General features: G+C 41.9%; 2 protein-coding genes across 7 annotated transcripts in view; both read left to right on the top strand.

The window, feature by feature from the left end:
* The first annotated feature begins 1,264 nt into the window (after window positions 1-1,264).
* On the top strand, window positions 1,265-11,925 carry st8sia5 (ST8 alpha-N-acetyl-neuraminide alpha-2,8-sialyltransferase 5). Of its 6 annotated transcripts, none has more exons than XM_053853026.1 (9): window positions 1,265-1,804; window positions 4,431-4,538; window positions 4,809-4,904; window positions 6,957-7,049; window positions 8,151-8,237; window positions 9,055-9,199; window positions 9,274-9,386; window positions 9,847-9,939; window positions 10,007-11,925. In XM_053853026.1, exons 1-9 carry the CDS (start codon window positions 1,659-1,661, stop codon window positions 10,467-10,469), a joined length of 1,344 nt encoding a protein of 447 aa, XP_053709001.1. In that variant the 5' UTR covers window positions 1,265-1,658; the 3' UTR covers window positions 10,470-11,925. The 6 variants fall into 6 exon arrangements, with proteins under 6 accessions (XP_053709001.1, XP_053709000.1, XP_053709003.1 ...); XM_053853025.1 differs by having other exon boundaries at window positions 8,076-8,237; XM_053853028.1 differs by lacking the exon at window positions 4,809-4,904.
* Window positions 11,926-16,836: 4,911 nt separating this feature from the next.
* LOC128765697 (lipoxygenase homology domain-containing protein 1-like) overlaps window positions 16,837-20,366 on the top strand; it is a 28,929-nt gene continuing 25,399 nt past the window's right edge. The window contains exons 1-2 of the mRNA XM_053876681.1: window positions 16,837-17,377; window positions 19,404-19,518. Coding sequence (XP_053732656.1) covers window positions 17,095-17,377; window positions 19,404-19,518 — 398 coding nt within the window. The 5' untranslated portion in view covers window positions 16,837-17,094. The remainder of the gene's footprint in view (window positions 17,378-19,403; window positions 19,519-20,366) is intronic.

Here is a 20,366-nt window from a genome sequence, read left to right as displayed (position 1 = left end):
AGCACCAGCAGATGGTGGACTTTACAAAACGTTTTCCAGTTCGAACAGTGACGTTTTTCTTATTGATGGCGAATCGAGGCGCTTGGCAATGACTAGATTTTTGTCGGAGAATATGAAGATGAAAAATTAAGTTCGACCATTCACTCTATCTATGTTATAATCCTGGCGTGTCTAAGCCTACAGTAAATACTGCGGGATTCTATTTTTATCAGGATGACTTCATCAGATGGCTGAAACTGTGATGAATGCGGAAGGAACCAAGTGTCCTCTAGTGGCAATGACTTCGAGGTACATCTACAGTAACAAACGTGGTGCACAATAAAATTATGTATTAATTCATGCGGCACTAAAGTAGTTAAATATTACTCTCCATTGCTTTGAATTGAACCTTTGCTCTACCTTCCCCGAAGCAAAGTTTGTTTGTTTTCCAAACTGTATCATAAAAAAATATATATATATGGTTGAAATGATGGTCAAACTTTGGCTCTACATGTGACCCCATCTGTGAGGTCAGGTGAAATAGAACATGAGAAATTGGTTTGTTGAACTTCCAATTGTCGTATTAATTTCGTATGTGATTATTTTAATCGAAAACATTTTATCCAAGAGTCATATCTGTGGGAAATTGTATTTTCGTTCGTTATTTATTTACTTTTAACTTTACTGGTGTGATAATATTCAATTAGATAAGAATATAATTTGCAAACCTGAAAATATTTTTTTTTTAATCATTTGTATATTCCAGTGCTTTATTGAGTTGTTGGGAATGCGATTGCATTTCAGCACCACCATTTGTTGTCCTTTGCCTTTTTATTTGACAATTTTAAACAGTCACTTTATTCTGAACGCCCACTCTTGCGCCTGACAATACGGGAAGCATAGCGGTTTTCATTTGTCTCATTATATAACATTATTGTGAAATTTGTTTTTCACAGGTTGAACTCACAGCTCATAGCTCCTTTTATAGTCAGGACAGGATCCGCAAAAATGAGACCCTTAAATAAACAAAAATGGGATCCATTTCATCAATTAACAATGACGAATAGTTGAAATATAAACAACTGTTGTAGCTCACATGAGACACACAAAAATGTATTTACTGTCTTGTTTTCCACATTGGTAATTCAGCGACCTCCAGGACGCTCACATCTGTGTCATGGCCTTGAAAATCAGTGCACGACCTTGAATGCTTTTTGGCTGAAAGCGCGTACTTGCGCCTCCTCGCGTTGAGATGGCAGAATTGTCCTCCCTCTTGTGTATTCCAGTCACGCATCTCTGCTCAGATTGGAGGTGAGGGCTGGAGGATGTTCTTTGGCTGCAGCTCGCATGTCTGATTGACACAAAAAAAACGCCCTTTTGTTTGACAGATTTTCAGAAACCGTCTTCAGCGCGCGTCGAGTCGTGTTGCCAGTCGAGCGCTTTGTGCAGATCTTAACGCGTTTTTCCCACCGCAAAGCATCGCATTGATGTGATCATTTTCAGGTGTTTTATCACGGTCTGTAACCTGGTGAGATCTATCCATCGGCTAACAACGTTTTTGCCTGAATAGCTTGTAGCAAAAAAAACGGGGGTGATGGCTAGAGAGCGGTGCCTGCGCTCATGCCTCTGAATGCGGCGGAGAGAGACACCTAAGCGGGTGTCACCACCACCAGCCCTGGATGCTGCGAAGAAAGATGGGCTATGTCGACCCATCGTCGGGTAAAGACATCCTCGGCAACAGATCTCTGTGTTTCATATTTATTTGTGCATTTGGACTCGTCACACTGTTACAACAGATTCTCTATGGGAAGAACTACATCAAGAGGTAAGTGGATGTGAACAGTACTCGAATAGACTGACTGGTGAAACTGAGGTATGGATGTTATGAAGGGGCTCTGCAATGGCTGGAGAGAACAATAGCAATTAACCATCCATTTGTTTTCTCCCCCAGAAACGATTTTTTTCTTTAAGCGAAGCATCACATTCATTCCATACACAGTGTCACAGCTGTGTATGGCGATGTTACCCCCCTTTCTTTTCCCAGATCTTTGATTTTCTGTTTCAGCCTTTTTACTGGTGGTACATCTTACTGAGGTGTCGTACGGAGGAGCTTACAGATTTCATGTGTATTTCTCAAGAGGGGACCTCTTTTTCCTTCTATCTAATATGAATACAGATATGTGATTTATTTGAAGAGAGATTTCAGTTTGAGACGAGCAGATGATGAGAAAATCTCTCCGAAAAAACAAAGGAAAAAAAGAAATACGGTACATTTACGTGCATGTTGATGCAAAACATGCATGTGCTGCAGTCCAAAAAAAAAAAAAAAAAGCTCCACACCAACCCCTGCCCCTCTCCGGGCGGGTCGGATGATGATGAGTGTGAATTCATGGCATCCTGTCCGTGGAGATGTATGAATTCTGAGCTTACAGACACTGACCGCCTGCGCCCTCACATTCGCTCCCCAGCTTTTTAGAAGAGAAACAGAGGGGAGTCAGTGGAAACCAGTGGGATCGTCGGCAGCCATTTTGCTACAGTCAGTCTGCACACACGCCTTCATGAGAGTGGGGAAGAGGGAGCGAGGCCAGGTGACGGTGAAAATGGGGGAAGGATTTTTAGCGGTGAAAAATGGGGCGTCATCCTCACCACTTTGCTACGGCTTCAAAGAAAATCAAGTGATGTTGGCATTTAAGGTTGGCACGAAGGATAAGAAATCTCTGACAATGTTTATGGAAAGAGTCTGCATCGTGGTCAAATATGTGACGGTGCTGGTTGTCTAATTTACTACTGGACTGTTTTGTGAAGCTTGGAGGCCAGATTTGGAGAAATATCCTCATCACTTAGTCAAAAGTGGGATGGATGCCTCAGGGGTATATTACACCCTAGTGTAAAGGACCAAGGACATCCTGGGATGATGTCGTATGAAGGACAAGCGATAGAGTGTGAGGCACGGTGAGGATAAATGTGACGGATGAAGGTCAAGTGTGTGCTCTGATTTCACTACCAGTGGTGTCAAAGTCGGCGTGTAGTTGTTTTTCCCTCAAAGTGAGGTTAGGCCAAGCATTCTGTGAAAATGCTGTTAGTAGTGAAATGGTTACTGAGGTTACTGTGATGGACCCTGGGAGCAGGGACATCCCAGTGTGAAAGACCAAATGATAAACACTTCCTGTGACTGTGTGGAGTTAAGGACGGGTGATAGAGTGAAGCACATGGGTGCACCACAGATGTGACGGATGATACTGTGTGAGTACCGACTGCTGTACCAACTAGCCTGTCGGCAGGTTGACGTGAATTTTATACCGTCAACTGATATTTTGTTGTCAAAACAAAGTGAAATGTCTATGCAGAAATATGAAAGTTGATGTGAAGAGGAGGGAGTGAACTTCAAAAGTGTCCCAGGTCAGATGACGCATGTTGTTTTCAGGAAGTTCCCTTTCTCCACATAGCAACAATTTTACCTTGTTTTCCAGTGGTCACTCTAGAAGTGGGACGTTGTAGTGTTGATGTATGTAGGCAGACACTGAACTCCTGCAGTCTAGACTCAATCCCGACCCACTGTTACACAACTAAGTCGCCTAACCGGCTGCTTTGAGGAGCCTTTTCTTGTTGGTGTGGCTGCTGACAGTCTATTTGCGCCATTGTTGGGCTCTGACACGCAATCGCCTGCAGCGGTGAAATGGCTGTTATGTGGAAACCAAATGTGCTGTGCAGATCAGCGCTGACATGGCCAGATATCCAGCGATGAATGCAGGATCACATAATGCACCCGAAGAGCCTCTTTGCATTTGATGCCTCTGCTTTTTACAGCTGCTCACCCACTGACTGCGCTTCGAACATGAGTCACCATTAAATACCTTTCAAAATTATGAAGGGCGTAAGCGAGAGATGTGAGCGGTTTCAATGGTGAGATTTAATATGAAATGGACCATCACACAACGGTTTTGAAACGTAAAATTTGAATATAAAAATACGTGATGAATAACTGAGTTTTGGTTTGCTTAACTATTAAGGCCAGTGTGTAACAAAAAGAAGGCAAAAACTGAAACTAAACTGGAACCTCTTTAGTTGCGTGCGACCACACAAACACACATTTTGTGTGTTTTCGTTTCGATAAGGTTATTTGAGTCATCGCCGTTCTTAAACCTTCTTGGGGCGAGCGACTTTCTGCTCGTCTGTAATCTCTCATGGCAACGATATGAAAGTGTTTGCTACAGTAGGAAGACAATCTGCACTCAGAGAGATTAATGTAAAATCCCTGTGGCGTTTAGTCATTTGCAGACTCAGAGGAGAAGTGACTCTGTCTGCAGTGAATAAACTCTATAGGAGAATGTGTTTTATCCTGTTGGTGTGCGAGTGTTGATTCTGTGAGTGAACACGTGGACTTGTTTGTTTCTCTTTTTCACACTTGCCCAGAGAGCACTCTAAAGTAAACTGACTCATTTTCTTGCTAGTGCGCAACAGTTTAGCCGACTCAAAGGGGACGAGACAGGAAATTGGAGCGGTCCCATAAATTTCTCGGATGACGGATCTCTGAAGCCTGCCAGAAATGGAAGGAAAAGGTGACTGACTGCACTTACACCTCTGAGAAAGAAAAAGAGAGAGCTAGAATGAAAGGAAAGATTGAAATCCATCTCAGCGTGGAGCCAGCCCTGCATGTGTGGACTGGCCCGCTGATTTTTGCCCGCCATTTGATGAAGTAGAAAGGACATCACTTTCACATTTCTCTCCAAATGACTTCATGATCTGCTTTAGCACGTAGGCAGGGGTGGTGATGTCACAGGACCGATCACACGTTTTAACTCTAACTTAACCTGTCTGCATGTTGACAGATGTTTCCGTCAGAATTTTCAGCCAGATTCACAGATCTCCGTAATAGTCACACCCTGCCTAGCTGATATTAAGAAGAAAAACAAACGCCCTCAAAGGTAGGCCACTTTGATGGCATTTTCTTTAAGTACTGTCACAGAAACCCAAGTATGCCTCTTTCTTTTTCATTGGTCTGAAAGGTATAAACACTCATATTTTGACAGTGGTGGTTGCACCTCAGATTTGCTATTGCATGCTGTCTGATCCAGTCCACCTCGACGTCAGTCCCTGAACCCCATACCCCCCGTCAGAAGCTGGTTGAACCACAGTGTCCTGTTGATGTACCGGCTTCTTTTCGTACCTCTGTGTCCCATCCAGCACCATCTCCAAATGCCTTGTCCTGCTCAACCTGTGTGTAATGTGTTCTGCACAGCTCTGTGTGTATGCCATGTACATAGTGTGGAAACCCTGACCCCCTTTCTCTCCTTCTCACATCTGCATTGTCTCTTTCTGCGACCTGGATTGACCCCCCTCTCCACTTTTCTTGCAACAAGAAGACTCGTATTCCATCTTCCAATAATCCGGAAGCTTCAAATCCAGACAGATGACCATGCGTCTCCCTTATCCAGGACTGAATTTGAAGCTATTTTATCAGTTTCAATTCATGATCAAATATCGCTGCGGTTTTCCAGAAAAAAAAAAAAAAACACTTACAGAACTTACATCATTTAATCTTACGACAAATTCTCCTCTCAGTAAAATGTCAGAAATACACACTCATTAGGTGGATGTAAACAACCAGTTTCACTATTTGTACTCTCCCATCCTGCATCTTGTTCCTTTATCGCATCTCTTCATTGTATTGCTTCTTTACTGCTGGTTTCTTTATACTCTATTCTTCCTCTCCGCAGCCATGATTATTAAGTTACGGTTACATTCATTGTCCAAAGTCACACATCTCATTCGAGCAGACAATGAATGTTGCTGTTGCTACAACGGCCCTTCAAAATCCTTCAAAATAAAATGTGAGGTTTACATTAAGTCTCTGTAGTAGCAACAAACGAATGTATGGTACAACTATATACAATTGATATAAAAATATCACCCTCAAGCATGTTAGCGCAGTGAATGTGTCGGTAGTCACGTACTTCTCCGTTAGCTTACCCTTCTGCTAAAAGTTATATAGTAAAATGAGCATAAATGCTAGCCAAGGTTTTCAACTGGGTTCGCATTTATGCTCAGACATTAGCTCTCCTTTTTGCTATCAATTATATATAATTGATAGCAAAAAGCACATGTCAGTAGTTAAAATGTAAGATTGGAGAACGCATATTGACGTCTTTATTTAGTGTTCATTTTCTCTAATCAGTCTGTCCTAGCCTAAGAATACGGTCATGCTGAAGTAGTTTGCAAGCATAAATAACTTAGCAAGTAGCTTGTTACTTCCAAAACAAAAACAATAAAACAACTCCATACACAGTGCTTTAGATAACTCTGAATATAATAAAGTTAACTGTCAAAACATGGCATGAAAATCAAAATGCAAGTTTCAAAGGTTACCTTCGCTTTAATCGATACATAATAGACATTATATAAATTATTTGGTGTTTTTTTTGTAATCTAAAAAAAGTATGCAGCAGCGCTAGCTGCAGTGCTAATTTCTGTAGCTAGGAAAGCACAGATATGCCGTCGCAGTGAAATCATAATTATGTTATTAACACGAATTCATGTTATTCATGAATGCCATTGAATCGTTCATCAAGTCAAACAAGATGGAACTTTAGAGAAAGAAAGTGCATGTACATGTGTAGAATTCTGGAAGGTGTTGTCATGATCATTCTGATGGCTTTACTCTCCCATCAGCACGTCTCATAGTCACGCCCACACTAACCATTGGTTCCACCATGTTCACAAGCTATTGACTAAGAACCAACCCCTTCCACCTTTCAGATGAGCTTTCGTTCGCGTGTTACTGAGCATATGTGTCTCAAATATACATCCATATTCTCATCCGTTGACAAAATAGTTGCATCTATATGTCACACATCATCTCACTGTGATATAACAAGTGTTTGATATCCACATTAGATGTATCTAGTGAGTGTTCGTCCCAGCACACTGGATGTGAATGGTGAATTGTCCACAGAGGATGACTCTGTTTATCCCTTCAGGTATCTGGAAAACTATGGAGGCTCCTATGAGTACAACTCCACTGCATGCAGGGAGCTCAGGCAGGACATTATGGACGTCAAAGTCCTGACAATGTAAGTCCTCATCGGTATTACAGACAAAACACGATCACTGTTGCTGAACGATTCATTCAGTCGATGCCATTCCACTTCCTGTAAAGTCCAGATTTGAAATCGGATCACAAAGGAAGGATTTGTGTTAGTGGCAAGTTCCCAAGACAAGACAAAGACGGATGGGCTCCAGTAGTTGAATGAAAAGTTGGGGTGGACTGATGCATCTAATCCTTTTAAAAACACACATGAATATAACATAAAAACCATGAAGAGAAAAAGAGGTAGCAATAACAGAAACATACAGCCTGGAGCACAAGAAGAAAAGAACTGTGTTGCTTTCCCAAAAGTTTGTTTCTTTTCCTAAATGGATTAAGATAATCCAATAAGATGGCTGTCATGGCACCGGCAGTCTGTGGGTGCTGTGTTTTGTCTTCTGACGCTGCAGTGTTCATGTAACCTGCCGGGAAGACAGTTACACCAGAGAAACATAGAGTGAGTGTTTACCACATTACCACACAAAGCCATAGTTATTTATTTGTCAAAATGGCATTAACACCATTGAACAGCGTTTAAAGACGTTTCATGTTTTCAAGGAATTTTGTGTTCTGCCAAAGATTTTGCTGAAAGATAAAATGATGAATGACATTTTCAAACCACAAGCTCTCTGCGCTTCTGAATAAGGCCTTTGTCGCTCAAGCCGAGCATCATGTGTGGAAATATGCTGCGACCTTTCCTTGCCATTCCCGCGGGAAATCAGGCTGAATGGTCAAATAAAACTTCCAATTCCGTAAAGGGCTGAGAGCCAGAGAGCAGACGCAGTCACTTGGCCAGACTGAGTATCTCCACCGCCCACAGCGGAGGAGCTCACTGAATCATCTCCACGGAAATGTCAGTTCAAGGACAGCTATTTTCGACCTCACTAGATGAACCACTTTCTCTGTACTCACTTTTCCTGCAGCCATTTAATCATCAGTGACCGTATGTGTCCATCTGTGTGTGATCATGAGTGGTTATTATGGTGTTTCTTTCGATTTACTACCCTTGTAGAAACTTGGGTAATCGGAAAATACATGGCCGTGGGTGTCCTTCCTCATTCCACAAGTCTCTCTGCCTGTCTGCCAGGGTGAAAACCTCTGACTTGTTTGAGAGATGGCGAAACCTGCAGGTGTGTAAGTGGGAGCAGAGCAAGGAGGAGACCAGCAATTTCAAGTAAGCATCATTCACTCTAAACAATAACGCAGATTCACTAACACAGAAGACTAATTCAAGATGGACATTGCAGCAGTTTACAATAGCAGGGAAATGAATTCATCTGCTTCTGGCCTGAAAGTGACTGCTTGCTGCCAAAATAGGAAACTTCTGTAAACCAGTGATTCTTAACCATAGGGCCGGGGCCCATGGTTGGGCCGCCAGCGCCTCCAACTACCACCAAAAAGTGTTTTTGTTTTACACCTTTGGGCTGGTGGCAGTAGTGTGTCACTGAAAGGACTTGACAGCGGCAAATCTGTGATAGTTACCAACTATGGAGGAGAAGAACGTGACGTCGCCCCCTGCAACAGTAAAAACTGTTCATGAAAGCAACTGTTGGAGCAGTTTTGAAAAACATTTTATGGCAATACTTTCATTTACACTGGATAAAATGGATGGAACATTTTAAATAACTTTTTTTTGTTATTGATTTAGACATGGTTTTATTATATTATATTTATTATATATTATAAGTTTTTCCAATTTTCTCAACAGTTTGCATCAATGTATTTTTTCCCCCTTTTTTTCTTTAGTAAATTGATGAATATGACTTGCAACTGGTTCTTCTGCTGGTTGGAGTTTTCGATCACAAATATATAATAAATGATCACATGGTTTCATGCCATTTCACACGATTTTGGTTTGTTAACGTGTCAGTAGATTAAATATGGTTATTGATCACAAAAGAAATCAAACGGTAATGAAGCACTTTTATGACTTGAGTGCTTCTGGGTGTCGCCTGAGTTAGAAACAAAGCTTTTTTCTCAATTGTCTGCAGGATGTCTCTGTCTCGCTGCTGTAACGCTCCCTCGTTCCTCTTTACCACCAAGCGAAACACTCCCGCGGGAACCAAGCTGAGATACGAGGTGGACACCAGCGGGATACTTCCCATCACCACGGAAGTTTTCAAAATGTTTCCAGATGTAAGATCTCAAGTCAAATCGGGAAGGTTGGCTGACCTGACCGCTACTTTTAAAATACGTTGGTGTCTCTTCAGGACATGCCGTATTCCAAATCACAGTTCAAGAAATGCGCGGTGATTGGAAATGGCGGCATCATCAAGAACAGTAAATGTGGGAAGGAAATCGACTCAGCAGATTTTGTCTTCAGGTATTTCCAGTTGCATCCATTTCTTTGTTCATTTCGTCATGTCATCAATGTCATCAAACTCCTCAAGCAGTTGACTTTATCTGAATGCCTTATTCCATCAGTCAGTGCTTCTGAAGTGTTGTCCAACCTACGTCATTGTCCTGTTCCTCCTCCTGGAGTCTTCCTGTGAGCGTAGCCCTGATGCCTCACGAATCCTCTTGTCCTCCATCCATCTGTGTCCACTCTTCTCTAGACAACACCTTCAACGTGAACTTGATTTTTCAGGACAAATGTCAAAGTTCAAATGAGACTAGGAAGCCATTTAATAGCTGTCATCTCATGAGATGTGATCTTCTGTAGTGCTTTATTGCAAATTAAAAATGTGGAAACACATAGAAATAAATCACCACGCATGGACCATCTTGGATGAGTGTCACGCTCCACGCAGCTGCTCCATTAACAGAAATGTTTTTCTTTTTAGATGCAATATACCACCTATCAATGACAAATACTCAGCCGACGTTGGAACTAAAACTGATCTGGTGACGATAAATCCGAGCATCATCACAGAGAGGTGAAGCCCATCTTGTCATAGTCAGAATGCAGCCCACCGTCTATAAGTGTTGTTCTCCGTCGCTCAGATTTCAGAAGCTGGAGAAGTGGCGACGACCCTTCTACGAAGTCCTTCAGAATTACGAGAACTCGTCCATGGTTCTGCCCGCGTTCTACAACGTCCGCAACACTGACGTGTCGTTCCGGGTCAAGTACATGCTGGACGACTTTGACTCTCAGAGGGGCGTGTTTTTCTTCCACCCGCAGTATTTGCTGAACGTCCAGCGGTTCTGGGCGGTGCAGGGAGTCCGGGCTAAACGTCTGAGCAGCGGCCTGATGCTCGTGACCGCTGCGCTGGAGTTGTGCGAAGAAGTCCACCTCTACGGTTTCTGGGCCTTTCCGATGAACCCCTCTGGTATCTTCATCACCCACCATTACTACGACAACGTGAAGCCGCGGCCGGGCTTCCATGCCATGCCACACGAAATCTTCAACTTCATCCACATGCACACTCGCGGGATCATAAATGTGCACACCGGACAGTGCACGTGATCACTGGCGCCGATGTAAATCCTTTTCTATGGTTGTGTTTTAAATTCGACTGGTGGCGGTGGAGCAAACACTGTTTTGGCCGAACTGAACTTAATATCGATGGTTGCTTGCTTTAATTGCCAACAAAATGGTTGTCTACGAAATCTCTTACTGTTTAGGTTTCACGTCCCGGAGCACACACTTCCAGCTGCAATGAAAAACATGACTATCGTGACAGTTACGGTGCTTTTAACTGAGTTCTAAAGTAGTGATTGTGAGGAGAACAATTGGTTCCTCAAAAACACAAGTGATTTCGAACCCAGCCTCACTGGTTATCTCTGACTTTTCTAACCACAGAATGATTGTGTTTGTTGTGACAAGTGGTCTTCTTGGTGATGTTTTTGTGAAACTTTCTTGTGTTGTATTTTTTTTTTTTGTTTGTTTTTTACCAAACACAACTTGGACAACGCGCTGAAACAGACCAAACATGGAGTCTTTTTTTTTTACGTCCACTGACACTCTAGGGGTGTGGCAGCTTTAAGTGTGTGTGTTTAAAAGAAAACCCTGGTTTTAACATATAAAGCAAACAGACGTGGAATTGTCTACTTTTGTAATCTATTTCCAGCTCACCGCATTTCCTTGGGTGAAATCTTAAATTGGCCTGTTTTTAGTGGCCTTAGATATATTTTGAAATTTTCTGGTGAGAGTAAAAGCAAGCCGTTTCTTCCTTTGATCCCGCTCAAAATGCAGAACCATCATCTTCAAAGCTGTCCAACTGTTGAGTGATGTCGCCCTCTTGCCATCATTTATGTCTTAAGCCATGCTGCCTTATGAGATTTCAAGTCTTTCTCTCTCATATGCAATCCACGCCAGTGTTTTTTGCCTGTCACGTTACCAGTCCGCTTCCAATCACCGGACATGGAAGATCAATAATCCCTCTGCCGTTTGGAATCGAGTGGGTTAGTGAAGTCGTCATTCCTGTAACCTCCATAATCATGTGATGCTCTGCATGACCAAGCTTTTTGTGTGCCTGCTTCAATGATCACGAAAATATGTTTACACTCTACAGATGATCACAGTGCTTTCAGAGATACTCACGGAACGATTGTCGATGCAGGTGGCACCAGTGCACGAGTAATGACGGTTGCTGCCCATTTCAACATGAGTACGATTTGACCCCCTCTGTTCTGCTATGGAACCTCCCCCTTTAACTGTGAATGATCAATTTGCACTTATTATAGTCTCCTGGTTTGGTTCGGTTTGCTGTTGAAAATTTCAGCTTCGTGCTGAGTTTATTGTGTTCCGACGTTCACCAAAATCTTTTATCACAGAATTTTTGAATGAACAAAACCGCAGCATAAAGAGAGGGCGAAGAGTGTCGTGGTCGAAGGCTGCACAGTGCTTTTTAATCGACAGATATTATTGTTTATACTGTATTGTGTTTGTCAATAAACCTGTTTGGATTTTCTCACTTGTACGTCGTCTTACTTGTACTTCTTTCACATTTAAAGGAGGGCTGTTGCTGGAGTAAAGTTTTCATCTCATTCGCACCAGATCCGAGTTAACTCGCCATTCATGGCAAATCAATCATATATTTTGCATCTTTTTGAAATGTAACTTACAGGACGATTTTCTCGACACAAGAGCGGCCAATGATGTTGACAGAGATGTGTTTGTAGCGTGTCTTCGAGGCGCCTCTGAGTTTATCCTTGACAACGTAGTTGACAATACCTGTTATGTCGGCTTGTTGGAGTGAACAAAGGTTTATTTGAGGAAGTCGTCTTTGGCCAGTCTGGTGTCAGTCTACCTGTTAAATACATTTAGACCAAATACAAACTCTGCGATTAATTTGCCATTAATCGCGAGTTAACTCGGTTTTATTGTCATTAATTGAGATTAAACTTTTAACGTCGTGACACTCCTAGTTTAAAGGTTTTCTGTTTTCCATAACTAATGCTAATTCAATTCCTTATTTCAGGAATATCTCCACAGGAATGTATTAATCAAATGATGCGGTTACTTTGATTATTCTGATAAATTCCATCCCTCTTTGTTTCAAATGTGGTATTTATGATAAGGAAAGGTACAGACAAGCACAGCATGTCCTCAATCCAAAGTTAGTTAGAGTGTTTTCACTATTGCCAATATTGTATTCATTCCTGATCAGAGGGTATTATGAGCTGGTTCCATCCAACATTAATCTCGCCTGCTTGAGTTTAGCCTTTAGGATACGACCAACAATGACCTCAATTATTTACCCGTCGCTCAGGTCAGTGTCCTTGAACTGTGTGACTCATGGAGAGTCATTTCCCAAATGGATCCATAAATCTGCAGGGGGACCTTCCACCATCAAAATGCACTAGCAACATTAGACAGAGGAAAATGATCTGCCATGCTCTGCCTTCTCTGTCTGCACCAGTCCAGTCAGTTGTATTCTCTATTCTATAGAGCGTCTTCCGCGCACTAAATGAAGAATCTTCACAAGTTGATGTTGCTGGAAAGAGTCAGTATGTCGACCCACATGCAGATGATATCAGTCAGACAAGCTTCGAAGCTGCTGTCATCCTCAGTAATTTGATGTTGACAGATCAATATGACCAAAGGCTGCCCTTCGACATCGGGTGTCTGGTGGTTGCAATAACGCTAATGGAATCATCTGGCTCACAGTCAAGTGCAGGTGTGACTGAACCTGAGTAAACAGATCGGTTTCCACTTATTCATAAGCCAACAAAAATCTGATTACGTGCATTTTCATACATTCATGCGATATGCTACATTATAGATGATTCTCAAATGAATATTGCCATCTAGAAAAGCACTCAGAGAGAGCAAACCTCTGCCAAGCAGCTTCAGTGCACGCCAACACGGTCTTCCCAAGAATATTTCCAGCAAAAAATCCTGCATCCAAATGCCAACCTGCCACAAATGCCGATACAACAGAGATAGCTTTCATTTGGAAGCGAACAGTTCTGTTAATTCTGTTTGAGATTAAAGTTATGAATTATTACATGACTTCATCTCGCAAATTGGGAGCAGGAAACATACAGTTTCACAGAATGTGCACAAATTAAGATTCATTGAGAATAGTTTTAAATAGACTGGCAAACACACTCTCAACTATGATAAAAAAATACGTTGGTGATTATACAAATGCATCAACAAGTAATAGTGCAATTTTATTATTTGGAATGTTCATATTGCATCAATTACAGGAGTTAAATGGAAATCTAAATCACACAAATATGTAAAAATAACACAAGGAAAGAGCTATTTAAAACTATAAAATTAATATTCACATTTTAATATTGTGAAAATGAGGTAGACAACATTGGAAAAAAAAACTCTCCAAAGGTTTATACATGGTCAGATTTTGACCAGATCTGGTCCAAATTCTTACACATCTGAGATCTGATTCTGTCCACTACTTAACTATAGAGTAAGATCGTTGTAAATGAACATCATTGGTGCCAGTACATGAAGAATTGTAAAGCCATCTCATCTGTTATGGATAAATCAGAGAAATCACATGGCTATTATTGACCGAGAAGTCAGTAAAGTCTGCTGTGAAGACAAAATAACTGGTGTTCATCTCTCACCAAGACCATTTTGGGCCCACCAGCTGGACAGAGATGATGAAGCCGGTCCCATTAAATTCCTTTTTTTTTTTAATTGTGGATCCAGACAGTGATCCGGATCACTTCCAAAGCCGAATCATTTCTTCCTTGTGTCACGTTTTCTGAAAATTTCATTTCAAGTTATTTTAAACTCCGACAATCCAGTGCCAGCGAATACATGACCTCCATGGCGGGGAGTTGTGGGACACCCTGGACAGGCCACCAGTTTATCACAGAGCACACCTCAGTATTTCATTCAGTTTATCTGATGAAAAGCAAAGATTTTGCCTAGTCAATGGTAACGTTGTCAGTCGGTTACCTCACTGAGACAATTACAGCACCACGCCTGACGGTGTTGAATATTACATGGTGCCAGTGTTAGTTTTCTTTGCACAAAACCAAGGACAAGGCAACAACTTAAGCACGGTCTCTTAAATGGCCATCAGCTGAATGACTCGTGAAATATTTACCAGCCAGAGCGTGAAGTAGACACGTGGATTTGAGCGGCGTCAGTTATCGGACAGGTGTAGTGTAATGAAGATGGAGGATGCTCCCTGAGTTTAGTTACACGATTTTGCAAGGGGTTATTGGTTTGTTTTTTTTTTATTTTGCACATGTAGGCGACTGAGCTTCACTCAAATTGTGTGTTGGAATAAAGCACCAGCCGAGAGCGTGCCACTTTATCAGATTGTATTAATAATAAATGAAAGTGGCTGTGGAATTCAGAGAGTTATTTGAAAGGCTAGAGGAAAAGCCGACCTGCAGCTGTAGAGTTTTCTGTATATGAATAAAACATAAATCAGTATAGGCTTTTAGATGGGTGAAAAAAAAATGTTAAAACCAAATTCTAAAAGTTTTCTACATCACTGAGCAGAATCTCTGAATTGGCTGAACTTTTTCTACATGGTTCTACTGTAGGGAACTTTGTAGTAAGGCAAATCAAAATAAATACATAAAATACAATACATGTTTTTTTTTTAATTGATATATCATCATCAAACAATATATTAAAAACCATCCGGACATTTCTTTGAGGAAGGAGGTTTTGATGTCTGACAAATAAAGTCAATCATACATTTTGTATGAGTATGTTTGACAGTCTGAACTAACTAAAGTCACACTGTACGTATACACTGTAAGTAAAAAAACCCAGAAACAAAAAAATGTATTTTTATGGAAAAAAACTGGCAAAATTTTACCGCAATAATGTGGACATTTGACAAAAAGGGACCACTCGTGCTATAGTGACACCAAGTGCCAGGCCACAAAGGTTCAACCTGTGGGCTGCAAATGTTCCGCGGGCTGCAAGTGTGACACCCATGTTATTAACCATCCTTCCTCCTCTGACCTCTCATTTACCATTTAGAGGTTAGGATACTTGTCTCAGCTACAATCCTCAGATGCAACGGTGAAACAAGAATATACTCTGGTTGAATCAGAAGCAATGCAAAGCTGGCTTGAAATTTAGTGTGATATATACCCAAAAAATATATAAACGCAACACTTTTGTTTTTGCTCCCATTTGTCATGAGATGGACTTAAAGATCTGAAATTCACTCCAGATGCACAATGTTACCATTTCACTCAAACATTGTTCTCAAATCTGTCGAAATGTGTGATAGTGAGCCCTTCTGCTTTGCTGAGATAATCCATCCCACCTCACAGATGCGCCACATCAAGATGCTGATCTGACATCATGATCAGTGCACAGCTGGGCCTTAGACTGTCCACAATAAAAGGCCACTCTGAACGGTTTTGTCTCACAGCAAAATGCCACAGATGTCACAAGCATTGAGGGAGCATGCAATTGGCTGCTGACAGCAGGAATGTCAATGTCCAGATTTGTTTGCTCGTGCATTGAATGTTCATTTCTCCACCATAAGCCGTCTCCAAAGGCGTCTCAGATAATATGACAGTACATCCAACCGGCCTCACAACCGCAGACCACATGTAACCGCACCAGCCCAGGACCTCCACATCCAGCAAGATCGTCTGAGAATATATATATACATATATGATTTTAAGATCCTCCAGAATGCCTGTCATGATCTAAATATCAGAGTAAGAATCAGATAAAATAAAATAAAATAAGTTATATAAATACATTTTACCTAAAAGACCTTTGATTTACAAGCCTGGTTGAAGGATACAGTAAGTTCAGAGGTGACTGGGAAGGTCACTTGTCGTGTGTGAGAGTGCAGCGGGCATTTAGGTGTATCTGTCGGTCCGTTTGTCTGAGTCCGTGTGAGTTCAGGTTAAAGCGAGACACCCCCGGCTCGTAAAGCGATCCTGACACCATGAATAATGGAGAGTGCCGTGGCAGAGAGGATAAGTTGTCTGTGCAAGGCTCCTTTTTCACAGGGCTTTCTCCTGCGGGTCACGTGACCGCCGAGGTGACAGTAATTTTTCATGAGTAGCGTGTGTATGGCCATCACACCCAGGTAGGAGAGAGCCAAACTGGCGTCACAAAGTCCCTGCATGTTCTGTGTCTGCAGCCACGGCCTCTCTTGCCGCTCCAACTTGCACAATCAGAGCAGAAACCCGTGCAGCCAAGGGTCAAATGAATTGTCTTTCACGATTAGAAACTCAAGGCAGCGGTCACGTAACTAAAGGCGAGGGAAGTGGATGAATTAAAGATGCCTGCCAAACAGAAAAAGTCCACAGCTTCAGAGGAAACCGAAGAGGTTGATGACGAAGTGGAGGATACAAAGCCAACACTGAAGGAGAAAAGCAGAGGAGTGAACCTCGAGGAGACCACACAAGGAGAGAAGACTCGGAGGAAACACAAGAGCGTAGTGAGTTCTGACAAACAAGACACCTCGGAGAAAGACAAGAAAAGTGAAAACAGGCAGGTGAACGACCGGAAAAAGAAAAGGAGCAAAGATGCTGTGATTCAAGATGGTGATGGAGAGAATGAACAGAACAATAACAACCCAACCACAGATTCCAAAAAAGAGGAAGTCAAAGAGGAAGTGAAAGAGGAGAAGAAGACAAAGAAAAAGAAATCACAGAGTCCAGGAGGAGAGGAGGTGATGGGGTCCAAGGACAAGAAGTCTAAAGACGGGAAGAAGAAGAAGAAGTCTCACAATGACGATGAGGAGCCTTTGATTGAGGAACAAGAAGAGGAGGACGAGTCAAAGAAGAAGAAGAAAAAGAAGGCTAAGAAGGGATCTACTGACAGCGACGAGGAGAAAAAGAAAAAAGGCAAGAAAAAGAACAAACAATTGGACTACGCTGTGATCTACCAGAATGAGCTGCTGAGCTACCACACCGATTCATCCGACGGCTATGAGGATGAGTACTACAAAAAGAAAGGTAAGGCCCCGTCGGAGCGTATCCCCCCATTAGCATCTGCGCTAATCCTGCTCTGTGATGGTTCATTTCTGAAAGCTCAATGACACAAAGCAGAAGTGAAGACCCAGCTCACATCTGTTCTACGCCTCAGAACCAGAGCTTTTATTGGAACAGCTAACTAGAATTAGGTTGGTGGGAAAAGAAAGTCATGTGATTCAGGGAGAGCAATGAATGTGATCGAGGGACCAAACTGTCTTGTCTTGGAAATGTGAATGAACTGAGTTTGGTGAGATGAGCAGATGCTGCACTGATAAAGAATCTTGCAGAGAGACCGCAGCATTGGGGTCTTGGTGGCATACACAAAAATGTTTTCAGTCACTGGAGACCTGGTCCCATAGTGGACAGGCTTTGGCACGTCAAAACCATTGCTTGTAGTACAGTACACAGTATCCCCGAAGTACGTATCCAAATGCTTTTCCAGCTTCCCATTGCATCCCCTTCTAAAGCTAGTAAAAACTAAATTTGACACTTAACTGAGTTTTATGCACAGTTTCAACTGGTATTAAATTGTATAATTTACACCTTAAAAGACTTGGGGAGGCAAGTGCCCGAGTATTACTCTGAACTCAACCAGGCGTCAAACAACGCTATATTTGAATCGTTCAAAATCTATGATACAGGAGGTTAGATGCAGATCGAGTACAATATTTCATAATTCACAACAATAAAACCAGAACAGAAAGCATCACCGAACCGGGAGAAAACAAAGCTAAGTCAAAATGTCCAAAACGGGAGCTTCACCAAACCGAGTGAGGTAAGAGTCCAACAGAACCGGAAAAATCAAACAACAACAACGTAAATCTAAATGGAGAGACAAAACACAATGAAGAGCAATAACAAACCACAGAACAAACTAGGAAACTCAGGCACCAGCGATAATCAGGGAGTAAATAAACAATGAAACAAGCGCACGATGGCGAAGACGAGCGAGGAGAGCCAATTTACCACAGGAAGAAACAGAGTCTGGCACACGTTGCTGGAGTCCAGGCGCTTAAGAGCTGTTGATGCTGATTAGATGACTGACTCCAGGTGTGTGCCATAAACCATGAACACGAAATGGAAGTTACAATAACCAAAATAAAAGCGAATCATGACAAAATTGTGATGTCAATGAAGTCCTTGTTCTTTTTTTTATGAATAGACTTATTTATTTTGGATATTATTTTAGATTTTCCTAAGATTCTCTATACCCTTATTGGCCTAAAATATACCTTTTAAGCCCTGACACACTTGTCAGTGACTCTTTCGGCCATGAATATCCTTATTACAGTCGCACCGTCCTGAGGCTCGTCCAGACAATAGTCACCATTTTAGGAAATTCAGGGAACCAAGAGAATATCAGAAAATTTGCTGATAGACTGTCTGGTACTGTAGCAAGATGCAACGCAATACTAGCTGCACAAATGGTTCTTTGTTGGTCGAGTTGACTTGTGCTTTCCTGCCCAGAAAGTTCCTCGGCAATGCTCATGGATCAAAGGTTGCTACACACCTCACAGCTGAAACTTCAGCTATATTTATCAGGAGAACATAAACTTGTTTTGATTTTAGATAAACCTCCCTTTCTTGTCAATAAAACGAATCACAGGTCGAATAGTTGCAATGACAAAAAACGAGGTGTTGCACTTCTGTAGATATAGCTGCTAGCCGTGTGTGTTATGAAATATGTCCCGTAATGAACAAGAGATCATTCAGCTTTACCACACATGACTTGTACTTGCTGACTGAAAATGACTGCGGCCATTACCAAAAATCTGCAGTGTCTGAGGTCATGAGATTTGTTTGTTTTCACCTGCTTTATAAGCAAAGAAGAAAACTGAAAACTGTGGTTCATTTCATCGGTTGAAAATTCATTTGTGTAACATGAGAGGCATCTTCGGCGTCGGACTGACAGCCGATTGGTGGCATTGAATTCCCTGTTCACTAATTAAAGGCAACACAATGCTTCTTTATGTTTATATATATCTGTTTTGTTTTGTTTTTTTTTCAGTGTATGAGGTTGTTGCTGTAACTGGCGATGTGAAGGGAGCTGGAACTGACGCAAATGTGTTTGTCACCCTGTTTGGGGAGTTTGGTGTGTCGCCCAAGGTTCACCTGGCGAGCAAGTGAGTTCTGAAAAGGATCCACGCTGACTCGAGCACCATTGCCTAAAACCTTGTCTTGGTATATTGTGATATATTAACTGTTAACTTCTCCCCTTTTTGACCTTTCAGCACAGAAAAGAGGTATTTTAAATCACATGGAGAATGAATGTTCTATGGCTCTGTCTTTGTGTTGGGTTTTTATTTGTAATATGCCTCTGTTTGATAGAGAGTTACTGCCACCAAAAATGCTGGGATTAAAAGGTTTGGACATGGTGCAGTAGTGTCTCTGTTACACAGAGTCGTATATTGTCAGGCAGAATTCCTGGAGTAAGAAGGAACCACGTGGCGTGGCCGGTCTTCTTTCCCATTGAGAAACCAATGAAAGAAGACCACCATGTCAGCTTCAAAGACGATCAAATGACACTGAGGGCATCTTGGGATCTGTGTCTTCTTTTATCTAGAAACACATTGACAGATAGAGTTACCTGTGAGGCGCACTGCTTCAAATATCATGCAATACCTAATTGAAGGGCTGTGCAGCTTAACTTAAACCATCATGTGTCTCACCAGGGGAGCTAAATGCTCTCTTTGGTCCATGTAACAAGATGGTTTTCGATTTTGAAACAGGCCAAATTTAAAGAAATAAGCTGTAGCTGTTTAAGGAGGCAGCGTTCCTGCCTAACATTTCGCTCCCTAGTTTCCAGTATTGACACGCCAATGGTTCGATTGCAAGCCATCACAACGGGATATTTCATTGACAGTTTGGTAGACTGCAGGAAATAACTCATGGCCTTACCTAATACAAGCCACCACAGGGTTTAAAATGACACTATTTCTATTGATCTTGCTCTGGTTGACAGAGGAAAACG

This window comes from Synchiropus splendidus, chromosome 1 (genome assembly GCF_027744825.2).
Source record: "Synchiropus splendidus isolate RoL2022-P1 chromosome 1, RoL_Sspl_1.0, whole genome shotgun sequence".
Taxonomy (NCBI): domain Eukaryota; kingdom Metazoa; phylum Chordata; class Actinopteri; order Syngnathiformes; family Callionymidae; genus Synchiropus; species Synchiropus splendidus.
Note: the sequence above shows the minus strand (reverse complement) of the source record. Positions and strands in the feature narration are given on the sequence as shown.